General features: G+C 47.9%; 1 protein-coding gene across 4 annotated transcripts in view; it reads right to left on the bottom strand.

Moving 5' to 3' along the window:
- The window catches only part of STEAP2 (STEAP2 metalloreductase), a 30457-nt gene that overhangs the window by 9371 nt on the left and 4529 nt on the right, over positions 1 to 16557 (bottom strand). For all 4 annotated transcript variants that reach the window (XM_075316831.1, XM_075316828.1, XM_075316830.1 and 1 more), the window contains exons 2-3: positions 4692 to 5211; positions 1159 to 1686 (exon numbers count right to left, since the gene is read on the bottom strand). In XM_075316831.1, the coding sequence (XP_075172946.1) occupies positions 1159 to 1686; positions 4692 to 5183 (1020 nt within the window). In that variant the 5' untranslated portion in view covers positions 5184 to 5211. The remainder of the gene's footprint in view (positions 1 to 1158; positions 1687 to 4691; positions 5212 to 16557) is intronic.

Raw genomic sequence — 16557 nt, 5'->3', positions numbered from 1 at the left:
ATCCATTAGAATAGATTCTGCAGAGATTCCTTGGCCAAAATGTTCTGCAAACACAACTTCTTGGTCTGTTGTTAAATTACATAGTTACATAGTTACATAGTTACTTAGGTTGAAAAAGCCCTAGGTCCATCTAGTTCAACCTTCCTCCACCAGTTCTACATTTGGTCACTAAGTCATTTATAACCAACAATGTTGTGTACTGAGGAAATCATCCAGCCCTGATATAAAAGCTGTTATAGTATCTGCCATTACTACCTCTTGTGGTCGGCATTGCACAATCTGACTGCTCTAACTGTAAAGAACCCTTTCCTATTTAGCTGCAGGAATCTTCTTCCTTCCACTCGCAGTGAGTGCCCCCTGGTCCTTAGTATTGTCTTTGGAAGGAATAAGTCATGTGCCAGTCCTTTATATTGACCACACATGTATTTATACATATAAATGAGATCTCCTCTGAGACGTCTTTTTTCTAAGCTAAACAAATCCAACTTTTCCAACCTCTCATCATACGGGCGGCCTCCATTCCTTATAATAGTCTAGTTGCTGCCTTTGAACTTCTGATATCCTTTTTAAAATGTGGAGTCCAAAACTGGATCCCATATTCCAGATGTGGCCTTACAAGTGATTTATAGAGGGGTAACAATACGTTGGGATCACAGGATCTAATCTCTCTTTTTATACACCCTAAAATCTTGTTTGCTTTAGCAGCTGCTGCCTGACATTGAGTGCTGCTGCTCAGCTTATTTGTAATGCGAATACCCAAGTCCTTCTCCTGTTCTGTAGTCCCGAGTTTACTTCCATGAATGTTGTGGCTCCATTATGGAAGGCACCATTATACTAATGTGGGCATGTACGTGAGACGATTGTAGAAGCTGTAGACACTTGCTTCTCATGATCGATGGGCGTCCAAGTGTCTGAATCCCAATCACCGTGTTTTAGGAATACTCTCAACTCAAAAATCCCCTTTGGATGTCAATATAACCCTCAAGGCTGCGTGTACCCAGTTTCCTTTTGTATTTTTCTACCTGATATTGGAATAGATCCCAGAAGGAAAACCTAAGGGACATGTTCCTTCTACCTCCTGCTGGGATCCATTCCAATCTCAGTAAAACCAATATGTGTCCCTGACACGTGTGCAGATGCCTGGCATCACCACCTTACCTGCTGGTAAGCAGCATTGAGAAACGAGTATCGCTCCGACCTCCTCATGGGTAAACACATGCTGTATACAACATGTACCACCGCGAAGAAGAAGCTGAGCAGACCCAGCTGTTTTCTACACTGGAGCCAGTTTTCTAGCCAGGTGGGAAATCGTCTATATTTTGTGCCATAATACAGCTGGTGAGCGGCTGCCAGGAGTCCGGCCAAGTATACCAACGACAGCAAGGTGATGGCAACCACGGGTAAAGTCTTGTTGACGATCTCGATGGGGATCTTGTAGAAGTCGCTTTGCTGATTTTTGAAGTACGGATGAATAATGTCTCGAATGAAAGAATATACGAAGAAGAAAGTGGCCAGGCTGATGGCGATCACCACGGGGCCCTTCCATGGAGTGAAGAGGCGCAGAGGCAGGTTCTCGATCTCTCTGGATGACGATAAGGTCCCCATGTCAATTGGGATAAAATTCATCTGGCGGGCGAGCTCGATGACGTGATGCCGAGCCTGAACATTATTGCTGCAGATATAGACCTACGAGGAAAGCAACAAAACACTCATTATCCACACGGTCCATTGGCCTCAATGTGACACAAACGCAGGGTGCTAATGGGTGGGCTGCTAAAGTCCCTTATTACTGCCATGTTGGCAAAGGAGTCTGTGATTTTTAGCTGATGCTGGGAGGAGAGAGGCTGATGCTGGGATGAGAGAGGCTGATGCTGGGAGGAGAGAGGCTGATGCTGGGGGAGGCTGGGAGGGGGAGGCTGATGCTGGGGGAGGCTGGGACGAGGGAGGCTGATGCTGGTGGAGGCTGATGCTTGGGGAGGCTGATGCTGGGGGAGGCTGGAAGGAGAGAGGCTGATGCTGGTGGAGGCTGATGCTTGGGGAGGCTAATGCTGGGGGAGACTGGGAGGGGAAGGCTGATGCTGAGGGAGGCTGGGAGGGGGAGGCTGGGAGGAAGGAGGCTGGGAGGAGAGAGGCTGATCCTGGGGAAGGCTGGGAACGGGAGGCTGATGCTGAGGGAGGCTGGAAGGAGAGAGGCTGATGCTGGGGGAGGCTGGAAGGAGAGAGGCTGATGCTGGTGGAGGCTGATGCTTGGGGAGGCTGATGCTGGGGGAGACTGGGAGCGGAAGGCTGATGCTGAGGGAGGCTGGGAGGGGGAGGCTGGGAGGAAGGAGGCTGGGAGGAGAGAGGCTGATCCTGGGGAAGGCTGGGAAGGGGAGGCTGATGCTGAGGGAGGCTGGAAGGAGAGAGGCTGATGCTGGGGGAGGCTGGAAGGAGAGAGGCTGAGGCTGGGAGGAGAGAGGCTGATGCTGGGGAAGGCTGATGCTGAGGGAGGCTGGGAGGGGAAAGCTGATGCTGGGGAAGGCTGGGAGGACGGAGGCTGGGAGGAGAGAGGCTGATCCTGGGGAAGGCTGGGAGAGGGAGGCTGATGCTGGAGGAGGCTGGAAGGAGAGAGGCTGATGCTGGCGGAGGCTGATGCTGGGGGAGGCTGGAAGGAGAGAGGCTGATGCTGGTGGAGGCTGATGCTTGGGGAGGCTGGGAGAGGGAGGCTGATGCTGAGGGAGGCTGGGAGGAGGGAGGCTGGGAGAGGTAGGCTGAGAGAAGAGAGGCTGATGCTGGGGGAGGCTGATGCTGGGGGAGGCTGGGAGAGGGAGGCTGATGCTGGGGGAGGGTGGGAGGAGGGAGGCTGGGAAGAGAGAGGCTGATGCTGGGGAAGGCTGGGAGGAGAGAGGCTGATGCTGGGGACAGAGAGGAGAGGCTGATGCTGGGAGGAGAGAGGCTGATGCTAGGATGAGAGAGGCTGATGCTGGGAGGAGAGAGGCTGATGCTGGGAGGAGAGAGGCTGATGCTGGGGGCAGAGAAGCTGATGCTGGGGGCAGAGAGGCTGATGCTGGTGCAGCATGGGGGATGGAGCACGATGGGGGGGTGCGCAGCATCGGGGATGGAGCATGATGGGGGGGTGCACAGCATCGGGGATGGAGCACGATGGGGAGTGCGGAGTATGGCGGATGGAGCACGTTTGGGAGTGCGCAGCATGGCGGATGGAGCACGTTTGGGAGTGCGCAGCATGGCGGATGGAGCACGTTTGGGAGTGCGCAGCATGGGAGATGGAGCACGATGGGGGGTGCGCAGCATAGGGGATGGAGCACGATGGGGAGTGCGCTGCATGGGGGATGGAGCACGATGGGGAGTGCGCTGCATGGGGGATGGAGCACGTTTGGGAGTGCGCACCTCCCCCCAACACACACACACACACACACACGCGCGCGCACTGCACAACACACCACACACACACACACTGGGAACCACAAACAACTGCCCTACACAGACACCCACACACACAGACAACGCTGCACACACACAACACCCAACACACAAACACCGCGGCACACACAAATATACGCACATACCGCACAACACACACATTGCACAAAACATACCTCCCCCCAAAACACACCACACACACACAAACCGCGCAACACACACACAACGCTACAGACACACAGCGCTCCACAAACAACGCAACACACGCAACACACATACAACACCGCTCTCACCCCCCGTCACACCCAGACAACACCCAGAACATGTACAGCCCCTACACAAACACTTGGTAACTACACACAACAACATCTATATATATATATATATATAACAAAAATCATACATGAACTACACAATACGTAAATTCTAGAATACCCGATGCGTAGAATCGGGCCACCTTCTAGTATATATATATATATATATACATACACACAGTATATATATATATATATATATATATATATATTTATTGTATTTTTTGCATTATAGAATGCACCGGACTATATGATGCACCCCTATTTTAGAAGAAGAGAATAGGAATAAAAATAATTTGTAATGTTAAAATGGGGGGTTCGTCTTGTAGTCTTATGGAGAGCTGAGATCTCAATCTGCGCATGCGCCGCTTCCTGAAGTCCATCGCACCCGCCACCAGGAGATCAATGGCATCTGCCTCTTGCCGCCGTGACATCACCTCCTTCCAGCCCATATCCCGCCGCTCCGTCCCACTCGTGCCGCTGCTGGCTTACTGTGACACCACCCCTGTGTCCCCCTTCCTTTTCCTTGGTAAGCTACATTTGCTTTACAACACGCACCCCCATTTTCCTCAAACTTTTTTGGGGAAAAAAGTGTGTTTTATAATTCAAAAAATACGGTATTTATGTTATTTTATTTGCCCATCTCGTAAACTAGTCTTGCTTGTTTTCCATTAGTCACATAAGGAATGAATGGAGCGGCGGTCAGGGAAGTGCAATGCTATTCTAAGGGGGAAAGTTATTCCCCGTTCTGACGATTAGAGCGGGTCCAAGCCGCCGGACCCCTTCCGTTTTTTCCCATTCATTTCAATGTGTGAAAAACGCTGAAAGATATTTAGAGAGATGACATCTGCTTTTCGATGACACAGGCAATGATGTCATCACAACTATGAATACATCAAAGTCTTTTACCAGCCATGGATCTGACCTGCCATCAAAAGAAGGAGGCATATAACTTACTTGGCTGCTGGCATCTTTCGGTCCTAACTGCAACGCCCAGGCCGAGACCACGTTGAATCCTTTGACCACGTAGCAGTCTGGGAAGAGCGATGATAAATATTCGGCATTGGATTCCGGGTACTGATCCGCTCTCATGTTATTGCTAACGTCCACCAAGATCTTTCCAGAGAGCAAATGCTTCAGGTCCCACAAGGACGAGTAATGTTCTCTGTGTATTGCTACAAATATAATGTTTGCTTTCAGAATGGCATCTTCATGGTGGGTCACGTCCACCACGTGTGGGAAGAAGTCGGCAGCGCACTTGGGTTCTCGGCTTCCGATCACCACGTGATAGCCGCATCTTATAAGTCGTATGGTCAGTGATTTAGCAAAATCTCCACTTCCCAGTATCCCTATGGTGGTTTTCTCTTCTTTTATGCAATTTGTTCCGTTTGGTAAGAAGGACTCGTTCACATTCTTAGGACTTCCCATCATGGTGATGGATTCCATCATTCAGAAGATGACTCGTATGTGTTCACAACTGAAAAGAAACAAAAATATATATCTGAACAGCAATATCTGGCAACAAAGGCATTCTCTATGAGTGATGGAGAAGAAGGACCACAGGCTTTCTCTACGAGAGGATGGAGGAAGCAGGACTCACAGGCTTTCTCCATGAGAAGGTGGAGGAAGCAGGACTCACAGGCTTTCTCTACGAGAGGATGGAGGAAGCAGGACTCACAGGCTTTCTCTATGAGTGATGGAGAAGCAGGACTCACAGGCTTAATCTATGAGTGGGTGGAGGAAGCAGGACTCACAGGCTTTCTCTACGAGAGGGCGGAGGAAGCAGGACTCACAGGCTTTCTCTCTGAGAGGGTGGAGGAAGCAGAAGTCACAGGCTTTCTCTATGAGTGGGAGGGGGAAGCAGGACTCACAGGCTTTCTCTATGGATGGGTGGAGGAAGCAGGACTCACAGGCTTTCTCTACGAGAGGGCGGAGGAAGCAGGACTCACAGGCTTTCTCTATGAGAGGGTGGCGGAAGCAAGACTCACAGGCTTCCTCTATGAGTGGGTGGAGGAAGCAGGGCTCACAGGATTTCTCTATGAGTGGGTGGAAGAAACAGGACTCACAGGCTTTTTTCTATCAGTGGGTGGAGGAAGCAGGACTCACAGGCTTCCTCTATGAGTGGGCGAATGAAGCAGGACTCACAGGCTTTTTCTATGAGTGATGGAGAAGCAGGAGTCACAGGCTTTTTCTATGAGTGATGGAGAAGCAGGAGTCACAGGCTTTTTCTATGAGTGATGGAGAAGCAGGAGTCACAGGCTTTCTCTATGAGTGATGGAGAAGCAGGACTCACAGGCTTCCTCAATGAGTGGGTAGATGAAGCAGGATTCACAGGCTTTTTCTATGAGTGGGTGGAGGAAGCAGGACTCACAGGCTTTTTCTATGAGTGGGTGGGGGAAGCAGGACTCACAGGCTTTTTCTATGAGTGGGTGGAGGAAGCAGGACTCACAGGCTTTCTCTATGAGTGGGTGAAGGAAGCAGGACTCACAAGCTTTCTCTATGAGTGGGTGGAGGAAACAGGACTCACAGGCTTTCTCTTTGAGTGGGCGGAGGAATCAGGACTCACAGGCTTTCTCTATGATATTTGGAGGAAGCAGGACTCACGGGCTTTCTCTATGAGTGGGCGGAGGAAGCAGGACTCATAGGCTTCCTCTATGAGTGGGTGGAGGAAGCAGGACTCACAGGCTTTCTATATGAGTGGGTGGAGGAAGCAGGACTCACAGGCTTTCTATATGAGTGGACAGAGGAAGCAGGACTCACAGGCTTCCTCTATGAGTGGGTGTAGGAAGCAGGACTCACAGGCTTTCTATATAAATGGGTGGAGGAAGCAGGACTCACAGGCTTTCTATATGAGTGGATGGAGGAAGCAGGACTCACAGGCTTTCTATATGAGTTGGCGGAGGAAGCAGGACTCACAGGCTTTCTATATGAGTGGGCGGAGGAAGCAGGACTCACAGGCTTTCTCTATGAGAGGGTGGAGGAAGCAGAAGTCACAGGCTTTCTCTATGAGTAGGAGGGGGAAGCAGGACTCACAGGCTTTCTCTATGGATGGGTGGAGGAAGCAGGACTCACAGGCTTTCTCTATGAGAGGGTGGAGGAAGCAGGACTCACAGGCATTCTCTATGAGAGGGTGGAGGAAGCAGGACTCACAGGCTTTCTCTATGAGAGGGTGGAGGAAGCAGGACTCACAGGCTTTCTCTATGAGAGGGTGGAGGAAGCAGGACTTACAGGCTTTCTCTATGAGTCGGGGAGGAATCAGAACTCACAGGCTTTCTCTATGGATGGGTGGAGGAAGCAGGACTCACAGGCTTTCTCTATGAGTGGGAGAGGAATCAGGACTTACAGGCTTTCTCTATGAGTGGGGGAGGAATCAGAACTCACAGGCTTTCTCTATGGATGGGTGGAGGAAGCAGGACTCACAGGCTTTCTCTATGAGAGGGCGGAGGAAGCAGGACTCACAGGCTTTCTCTATGAGTGGGGGAGGAATCAGAACTCACAGGCTTTCTCTATGGATGGGTGGAGGAAGCAGGACTCACAGGCTTTCTCTATGGATGGGTGGAGGAAGCAGGACTCACAGGCTTTCTCTATGAGTGGGAGAGGAATCAGGACTTACAGGCTTTCTCTATGAGTGGGGGAGGAATCAGAACTCACAGGCTTTCTCTATGGATGGGTGGAGGAAGCAGGACTCACAGGCTTTCTCTATGAGAGGGCGGAGGAAGCAGGACTCACAGGCTTTCTCTATGAGTGGGTGAAGGAAGCAGGACTCACGGGCTTTCTCTATGAGTGGGCGGAGGAAGCAGGACTCATAGGCTTCCTCTATGAGTGGGTGGAGGAAGCAGGACTCACAGGCTTTCTATATGAGTGGGTGGAGGAAGCAGGACTCACAGGCTTTCTATATGAGTGGACAGAGGAAGCAGGACTCACAGGCTTCCTCTATGAGTGGGTGTAGGAAGCAGGACTCACAGGCTTTCTATATAAATGGGTGGAGGAAGCAGGACTCACAGGCTTTCTATATGAGTGGATGGAGGAAGCAGGACTCACAGGCTTTCTATATGAGTTGGCGGAGGAAGCAGGACTCACAGGCTTTCTATATGAGTGGGCGGAGGAAGCAGGACTCACAGGCTTTCTCTATGAGAGGGTGGAGGAAGCAGAAGTCACAGGCTTTCTCTATGAGTAGGAGGGGGAAGCAGGACTCACAGGCTTTCTCTATGGATGGGTGGAGGAAGCAGGACTCACAGGCTTTCTCTATGAGAGGGTGGAGGAAGCAGGACTCACAGGCATTCTCTATGAGAGGGTGGAGGAAGCAGGACTCACAGGCTTTCTCTATGAGAGGGTGGAGGAAGCAGGACTCACAGGCTTTCTCTATGAGAGGGTGGAGGAAGCAGGACTTACAGGCTTTCTCTATGAGTCGGGGAGGAATCAGAACTCACAGGCTTTCTCTATGGATGGGTGGAGGAAGCAGGACTCACAGGCTTTCTCTATGAGTGGGAGAGGAATCAGGACTTACAGGCTTTCTCTATGAGTGGGGGAGGAATCAGAACTCACAGGCTTTCTCTATGGATGGGTGGAGGAAGCAGGACTCACAGGCTTTCTCTATGAGAGGGCGGAGGAAGCAGGACTCACAGGCTTTCTCTATGAGTGGGGGAGGAATCAGAACTCACAGGCTTTCTCTATGGATGGGTGGAGGAAGCAGGACTCACAGGCTTTCTCTATGAGTGGGAGAGGAATCAGGACTTACAGGCTTTCTCTATGAGTGGGGGAGGAATCAGAACTCACAGGCTTTCTCTATGGATGGGTGGAGGAAGCAGGACTCACAGGCTTTCTCTATGAGAGGGCGGAGGAAGCAGGACTCACAGGCTTTCTCTATGAGTGGGTGAAGGAAGCAGGACTCACGGGCTTTCTCTATGAGTGGGCGGAGGAAGCAGGACTCATAGGCTTCCTCTATGAGTGGGTGGAGGAAGCAGGACTCACAGGCTTTCTATATGAGTGGGTGGAGGAAGCAGGACTCACAGGCTTTCTATATGAGTGGACAGAGGAAGCAGGACTCACAGGCTTCCTCTATGAGTGGGTGTAGGAAGCAGGACTCACAGGCTTTCTATATAAATGGGTGGAGGAAGCAGGACTCACAGGCTTTCTATATGAGTGGATGGAGGAAGCAGGACTCACAGGCTTTCTATATGAGTTGGCGGAGGAAGCAGGACTCACAGGCTTTCTATATGAGTGGTCGGAGGAAGCAGGACTCACAGGCTTTCTCTATGAGAGGGTGGAGGAAGCAGAAGTCACAGGCTTTCTCTATGAGTGGGAGGGGGAAGCAGGACTCACAGGCTTTCTCTATGGATGGGTGGAGGAAGCAGGACTCACAGGCTTTCTCTATGAGAGGGTGGAGGAAGCAGGACTCACAGGCATTCTCTATGAGAGGGTGGAGGAAGCAGGACTCACAGGCTTTCTCTATGAGAGGGTGGAGGAAGCAGGACTCACAGGCTTTCTCTATGAGAGGGTGGAGGAAGCAGGACTTACAGGCTTTCTCTATGAGTGGGGGAGGAATCAGAACTCACAGGCTTTCTCTATGGATGGGTGGAGGAAGCAGGACTCACAGGCTTTCTCTATGAGTGGGAGAGGAATCAGGACTTACAGGCTTTCTCTATGAGTGGGGGAGGAATCAGAACTCACAGGCTTTCTCTATGGATGGGTGGAGGAAGCAGGACTCACAGGCTTTCTCTATGGATGGGTGGAGGAAGCAGGACTCCCAGGCTTTCTCTATGAGAGGGCGGAGGAAGCAGGACTCACAGGCTTTCTCTATGAGAGGGCGGAGGAAGCAGGACTCACAGGCTTTCTCTATGAGTGGTGGAAGCAGGAACCACAGGATTCTTTTTGGCGTCTTTCCAACACCTAACATCTTTTAACATGAAAATACTGAATCATATTACAGTACAGTAAACCACACCAGGGTTTGGGTCCGTCGCTTCACCCTGTGCTGTTCTCAGGAAGGGGAATATGGGAGATCTGATCCATCTACTTTTATGTTTGAAAAGATTGGAGTGATCCTTTGATGGAAAACCTAATTTCTACAGGTCATCTGTTACCAAAGCTGCTGGAAGTTAACATAGTACAGACCCAGAACACCATACGCTGTCTAGCTGGCAATCTCAGGTTCTGCAGCTCAGATAACATTTACTTTAATCGGAGCTGGCCTGCAGTACCTGAGTACGGCCACTACACAGTGTATGGCGCTGTGGTGTTTCGGCTACAAATATTGTGATCTTCCCGCTGCAGCAGCACCGGGTACCAACTGATTAGTGGCGGTGGTGGGTGCTGGACCTCGACGAATCTGTTATTGATGACCTTTCTTAAAGGAGTTATCCGGATCCTTGGGGAGTCTGGTAATCAAATTATTACCATAACATGCCCTAAAAGGGATTTTAATTAGTAGTAAAGCAAACAACCCCTTTAAAGGGATGGTCCACTACTGGGCCAACCCCTTCTGATTCCACATTGCGATGTTGGGGCTCACTTGGGGTTGTGATGGCGGCTGACAAGGAGCATGCCATTAATCCTGGCCATGGCGCCCCTGTCACATGATCACAGGGCGTCGATGGGTTGTATGGCGATCCTCCTGTGAACGCCGACTGACTGATATTCATAGGAGACTGTGATTCCTGCTGTACAGAGCGGGGCTGATACTGATGCCCTGCTCTGTACAGCACAAGCGATCGGATGATCACAGCTTCAAGTCACCTAAAAAAACTATTGAATACTCTAAAAAGTAAAAAAAAACAAAACATATAAAGATAAAAAAGAAAACACAAAAGTTCAAATCACCCCCGTTTACCCCATTAAAAATAAAAAAAAAATAATAAAAATAAAATACAAATATTTGGTATCGCTGCATTCAGAAATACCCAATCTATCAATGTATAAAGCAAATTAATCTGATCGGTAAACAGCGTAATGAAAAAAAACTCAAAAAGCCTGAATTACATTTTTCTGGGCGCCGCAAAAGTACAAAAAAATGCAATAGCAGGCGATCAAAACATCACATCCACCCAAAAATGGTATAATTAACAACGTCAGCTCAAGACGCAAAAAATAAGTCGTCACTGAGCACAGATCCCGAAAAATTAGAATGCTACAGGTCTCGGAAAATGGCGCCAAAAGAGAATTATTATTATTTATTTTTTTTTTTTACAATTTTTTTTATTTTTTTTTTACCAACCAAGTAAAAAAAACCCCTATACATGTTTGGTAGCTACGAACTCGTACTGACCTAGGGACCATAATGCCAGGTCAGTGTTACCATCTAGTGAACATGGTAAATAAACTCCACTCCCACCCTCAAGAAAAATAATAATTGTGGAATAGCACTTTTTTTTTGCAATTTCACCGCACTTGCATTTTCCCCCCTTTTTCCAGTACAGTATGGGGCAGAATGAATGGACAGATAACATTAGAGAGAGACAGAAGGATAGATAGATAGATAGATAGAGGATAGATAGAGGGATAATGGATAGAGGGATAGATAGATAGAGGGATAGATAGATAGATAGATAGAGGGATAGATAGATAGATAGAGGGATAGATAGAGGGATAGATAGATAGATAGATAGATAGATAGATAGATAGATAGATAGATAGATAGATAGATAGATAGAGGGATAGATAGATAGATAGAGGGATAGATAGATAGATAGAGGGATAGATAGATAGAGGGATAGATAGATAGATAGATAGATAGATAGATAGATAGAGGGATAGATATAGATAGATAGATAGATAGATAGATAGATAGATAGATAGAGGGATAGATAGATAGATAGAGGGATAGATAGATAGATAGATAGATAGATAGAGGGATAGATAGAGGGATAGAGGGATAGATAGAGGGATAGATAGATAGATAGATAGATAGATAGATAGATAGATAGATAGATAGATAGATAGATAGAGGGATAGATAGATAGATAGAGGGATAGATAGATAGATAGATAGATAGAGGGATAGATAGATAGATAGATAGAGGGATAGATAGATAGATAGATAGATAGATAGATAGAGGGATAGATAGATAGATAGATAGATAGAGGGATAGATAGATATATAGATAGATAGATAGATAGATAGATAGATAGAGGGATAGATAGATAGATAGATAGTGTCTTACACAGCCGCACTCATTACAAGGTATATACACATGAGGTATATATAGAAAAAAAAAATGACCTCATTCACAATCAGCAGCTGGAACATCCAAGGCCTGAGCACCTCGGCCTTTGGATGTAAAACAAATGACCCTGACTTTATTCAAAGACTGAAAAATATAGACATTCAGATCCTCCTGGAAACATGGACCAGAGCTGAAAACGAATCTCCGGTGCCAATCGGATACAGGGAAATCTCTGTCCCTGCCCTTAAAAATAAAAACATCAAACAGGGCCGCTGCTCAGGAGGAATACTGATCTGGTATAAAGAAGAGCTCCACCAGTACATCACACCAGTGAAGAGAGGAGGCAGCCACATATGGATCAGAATCAGCAGCTCCATCCTCACCTCTCAGTCCGATGTCTACCTCTGCACCACCTATATACCACCGCCAGAGTCCCCCTACTTCAATCCAGACAGCTTTGAGATCTTACAAGAAGAAGCCACCCATTATCAGGTCCTGGGCAAAGTTCTCATCTTTGGAGACCTCAATGCAAGAACAGGGAGAGAAAAAGACTTTCTGACCACAGATGGAAACATCTACATATTTGGGGCAGAGAACGACAGTCACGACTCAGAACACTCAGAGAGAAACAGCTATGACAGTGCAGTCAACAAAAGTGGCAAAAAGCTCCTGAACTTATGTAAAAGTTTAGGTCTTCATATTCTTAATGGACGTACAAAGGGAGACTCACTGGGAAGATATACACTAAACTCCCATGTAGGAAGGAGTGTAGTAGACTACGCCATTACAGATATGGACCCGGCAAATATTAGCGCCTTCATAGTCACCCCACAAACGCACCTGTCAGACCACAGCCAACTTCTCCTGTACATAAAATCTACAGAGAAACCATCCACACAAAAGCCACAGCAGAGCAGCCTCTACAACCGACCTCCATCCTATAAATGGTCCAAGACGTCAGAAATAAAATATAAAGAGGCTCCCAACAGACCGGAATTACAAGAGATGCTCCACAACTTCTACAACTACAAGTACAAGTCAAACCCAGAAGGAGTGAATCAAGCTGCAAAAGACCTCAACAAAATATTCCACACCATGGCCAAATTGTCCGACCTCAAACAAGTCAACTACAAGAGGCCAAAAGAAAAGCAGATCAATGGTTGGTTTGACAAAGAGTGTAAAGCCGTTCGAAAGACCCTGAGAACAGCCTCAAACAATAAACACAGAGACCCCAACAACCCAGACCTGAGGGAAGCCTATGACACCATACAAAGGCAGTACAAAACCATCCTCAGGAGGAAGAAGCAGAGCTACATCTCTACCAAACTTAGCCAACTCCAAGACGCCCTCCAAGACAACTCCTTCTGGGAAATATGGAACCACATGGACACAAAGAGCAAGAAAAAGAATGACACCCATATCCAAAATGGCAACATCTGGCTCCAGTACTTCAGAGACCTCTACAAAGACATCCCAAAAGAAGGACTAAGCCAAGAGCAGGAAAACATAACATCAAAACTAAAGGCAATGGAAGAGAAAATCAAAAACTTCCAAAACCCACTGGACACACCAATTACATTACAGGAAGTTGCAGAGAAAATCACTTCCATAAAGTGTAAAAAATCTAGTGGTCTGGATGGAATCCCCCCAGAGATGCTGAAGTACAGCCCACCAGAAATTCAAGCTGCAATGGTTAAACTGTTCAACATTGTGCTGAGTGCTGGTTACTTCCCTCGTACCTGGAACCAAGGACTCATTACACCGATCCACAAGAGTGGGGACAGGTATGACCCTGCCAACTACAGAGGCATATGTGTCAGCAGTAACTTGGGAAAACTGTTCAACAGCATCCTAAACAAAAGGATCATCAGTTTCCTTACCGAGCACAATGTCTTGAGCAAAAGCCAAGCAGGGTTCGTGCCAAACCACCGCACCACGGACCACATCTACACCCTGCACAGTCTCATTCAGAGCCACGTCCACAATACAAAGCATGGGAAGATATACGCCTGCTTTGTAGACTTTAAAAAGGCCTTTGACTCAGTGTGGCACCCGGGCTTGTTCTTGAAACTGCTGGAAAGCGGAATAGGAGGAAAGACCTACGATGTCATCAAAAGCTCCTACACCGAGAACCTCTGCAGCGTGAGTGTGAACGGTAGAAGAACGGCTTATTTCCAGCAGAGCCGAGGAGTCAGACAGGGCTGCAGCCTAAGTCCAACGCTCTTCAATATTTACATCAATGAGCTGGCTACTGCTCTAGAATCTTCACCTGCTCCAGGTCTCACACTCCATGACGCCCAGGTGAAATTCTTGCTCTATGCAGATGACCTACTGCTGGTGTCACCAACCGAGAAAGGTCTCCAAGACAACCTACAAATCTTGGAGAAATTCAGCTCCACATGGGCACTACCGATCAATCTAAAGAAAACCAACATCATGGTGTTCCAGAGAAGAAAAAGAAGATTTGACCAGCATCCTTCATTTGTCCTAAACGGCTGCACTCTAACAGGAACAGACAAATACACCTACTTGGGCCTGGAAATTCACCAGTCAGGGAGCTTTAAACAAGCCATAGAGACCCTGAAAAACAAGGCCTGCAAAACCTTTTATGCCATCCGAAGGAAATTGTATCATCTGAAGCCACCAGTGAGGGTCTGGCTAAAAATCTTCGATTCCATCATCGTCCCAATCCTCCTGTACGGCAGCGAAGTCTGGGGCCCTCACACTTACCCAGATTGGTCAAGGTGGGATTCCAGCCCAACAGAAATATTCCACCTGGAATTCTGTAAGCACCTTCTCCAGGTCCATCGAAGCACCTCCAACAGCGCCTGTCGAGCTGAGCTGGGCAGATTCCCTCTACACCTAGCAGCTCTGAAGAGGTCACTATCATTTCAGGCTCACCTACAGAGTAGCAATCCAAGCTCCCATCACCACAAAGCTCTGATACATATACGTGGGCCAGATGAACCAGGACCCCTGGCACAGCTCTCCCAAACCCAACTGGACAAAATCACCAATCACACCAGCCTGACAAGAACCGGAATCAGGAAGATGGTAGACGAGGGCCAGGAGAGGTATGTCAGTGACTGGAGGACCGACATCAACACCTCACAGAAACTAACCACGTACCAGAGTCTACAGAGAGACTACAGACTGGCCCCATATCTGGAGAAACTCCCGGACCCCAGAGACCGCAGGACCCTGAGCCGATATAGACTCAGTGCCCACAGTCTAGCCATCGAATCCGGCCGACACAAGCAGAGCTACAAGCCCAGGGAGGACAGACTGTGCCAACACTGTGACCTGGAGGCCCTGGAGGATGAAACCCACTTCCTGCTACACTGCACCAAGTACTCAGCAGTGAGGGACACTCACTTCAGGAGACTCTCCCATCTCTTCCCGGATTTCAGCTCCATGAAGGAGGAAGAGAAAATATATATCCTGCTGGGGGAAGAAGAGAGCGCAGTGGAGATAGCAGCGCGGTATGTGAGCGAATGTCATAGACTTCGAGAAAGAGAACTATGATAATTCATGGACTTCCATAGCCCCCCATCCCAGATGTGGCCCCCCTAATCCCCACCCTGGATATGCCCCAACCACCGTTACTACAGTCCCCACCCTGGATATGCCCCATCATAAGCCATGGACTTCCATAGCCCCCCTCCTAGAAGTGCCCCCACAGTCCCCACCCTGGATGTGCCCCATCCATCCTTCCTACAGTCCCCACCCTGGATATGCCCCATCATAAGCCATGGACTTCCATAGCCCCCCTCCTAGAAGTGCCCCCACAGTCCCCACCCTGGATGTGCCCCATCCATCCTTCCTACAGTCCCCACCCACCATCCCCACAGCCCCAGCCCCTAATGTACACTTGCTTTGGCAAAACTAATTTGTATTTGGTCCTGCCAATAAAGCTTATTTGATTTGATTTGATTTGATTTGATAGAGGGATAGATAGATAGATAGAGGGATAGATAGATAGAGGGATAGATAGATAGAGGGATAGATAGATAGAGGGATAGATAGATAGAGGGATAGATAGAGGGATAGATAGATAGAGGGATAGATAGATAGATAGATAGATAGATAGAGGGATAGATAGATAGATAGATAGATAGAGGGATAGATAGAGGGATAGATAGATAGATAGATAGATAGATAGATAGAGGGATAGATAGATAGAGGGATAGATAGAGGGATAGATAGAGGGATAGATAGATAGAGGGATAGATAGATAGAGGGATAGATAGATAGAGGGATAGATAGATAGATAGATAGATAGATAGAGGGATAGATAGATAGATAGATAGATAGATAGATAGATAGATAGATAGATAGATAGAGGGATAGATAGATAGATAGATAGATAGAGGGATAGATAGATAGATAGATAGATAGATAGATAGATAGATAGATAGATAGAGGGATAGATAGATAGATAGATAGATAGATAGATAGATAGATAGATAGAGGGATAGATAGATAGATAGATAGATAGATAGATAGAGGGATAGATAGATAGATAGATAGATAGATAGATAGATAGATAGATAGATAGATAGATAGATAGATAGAGGGATAGATAGATAGATAGATAGAGGGATAGATAGAGGGATGGATAGATAGAGAGATAGAGGGATAGATAGATAGAGGGATAGATAG

Source organism: Anomaloglossus baeobatrachus, chromosome 6 (assembly GCF_048569485.1).
Source record: "Anomaloglossus baeobatrachus isolate aAnoBae1 chromosome 6, aAnoBae1.hap1, whole genome shotgun sequence".
Lineage (NCBI taxonomy): Eukaryota > Metazoa > Chordata > Amphibia > Anura > Aromobatidae > Anomaloglossus > Anomaloglossus baeobatrachus.
Note: the sequence above shows the minus strand (reverse complement) of the source record. Positions and strands in the feature narration are given on the sequence as shown.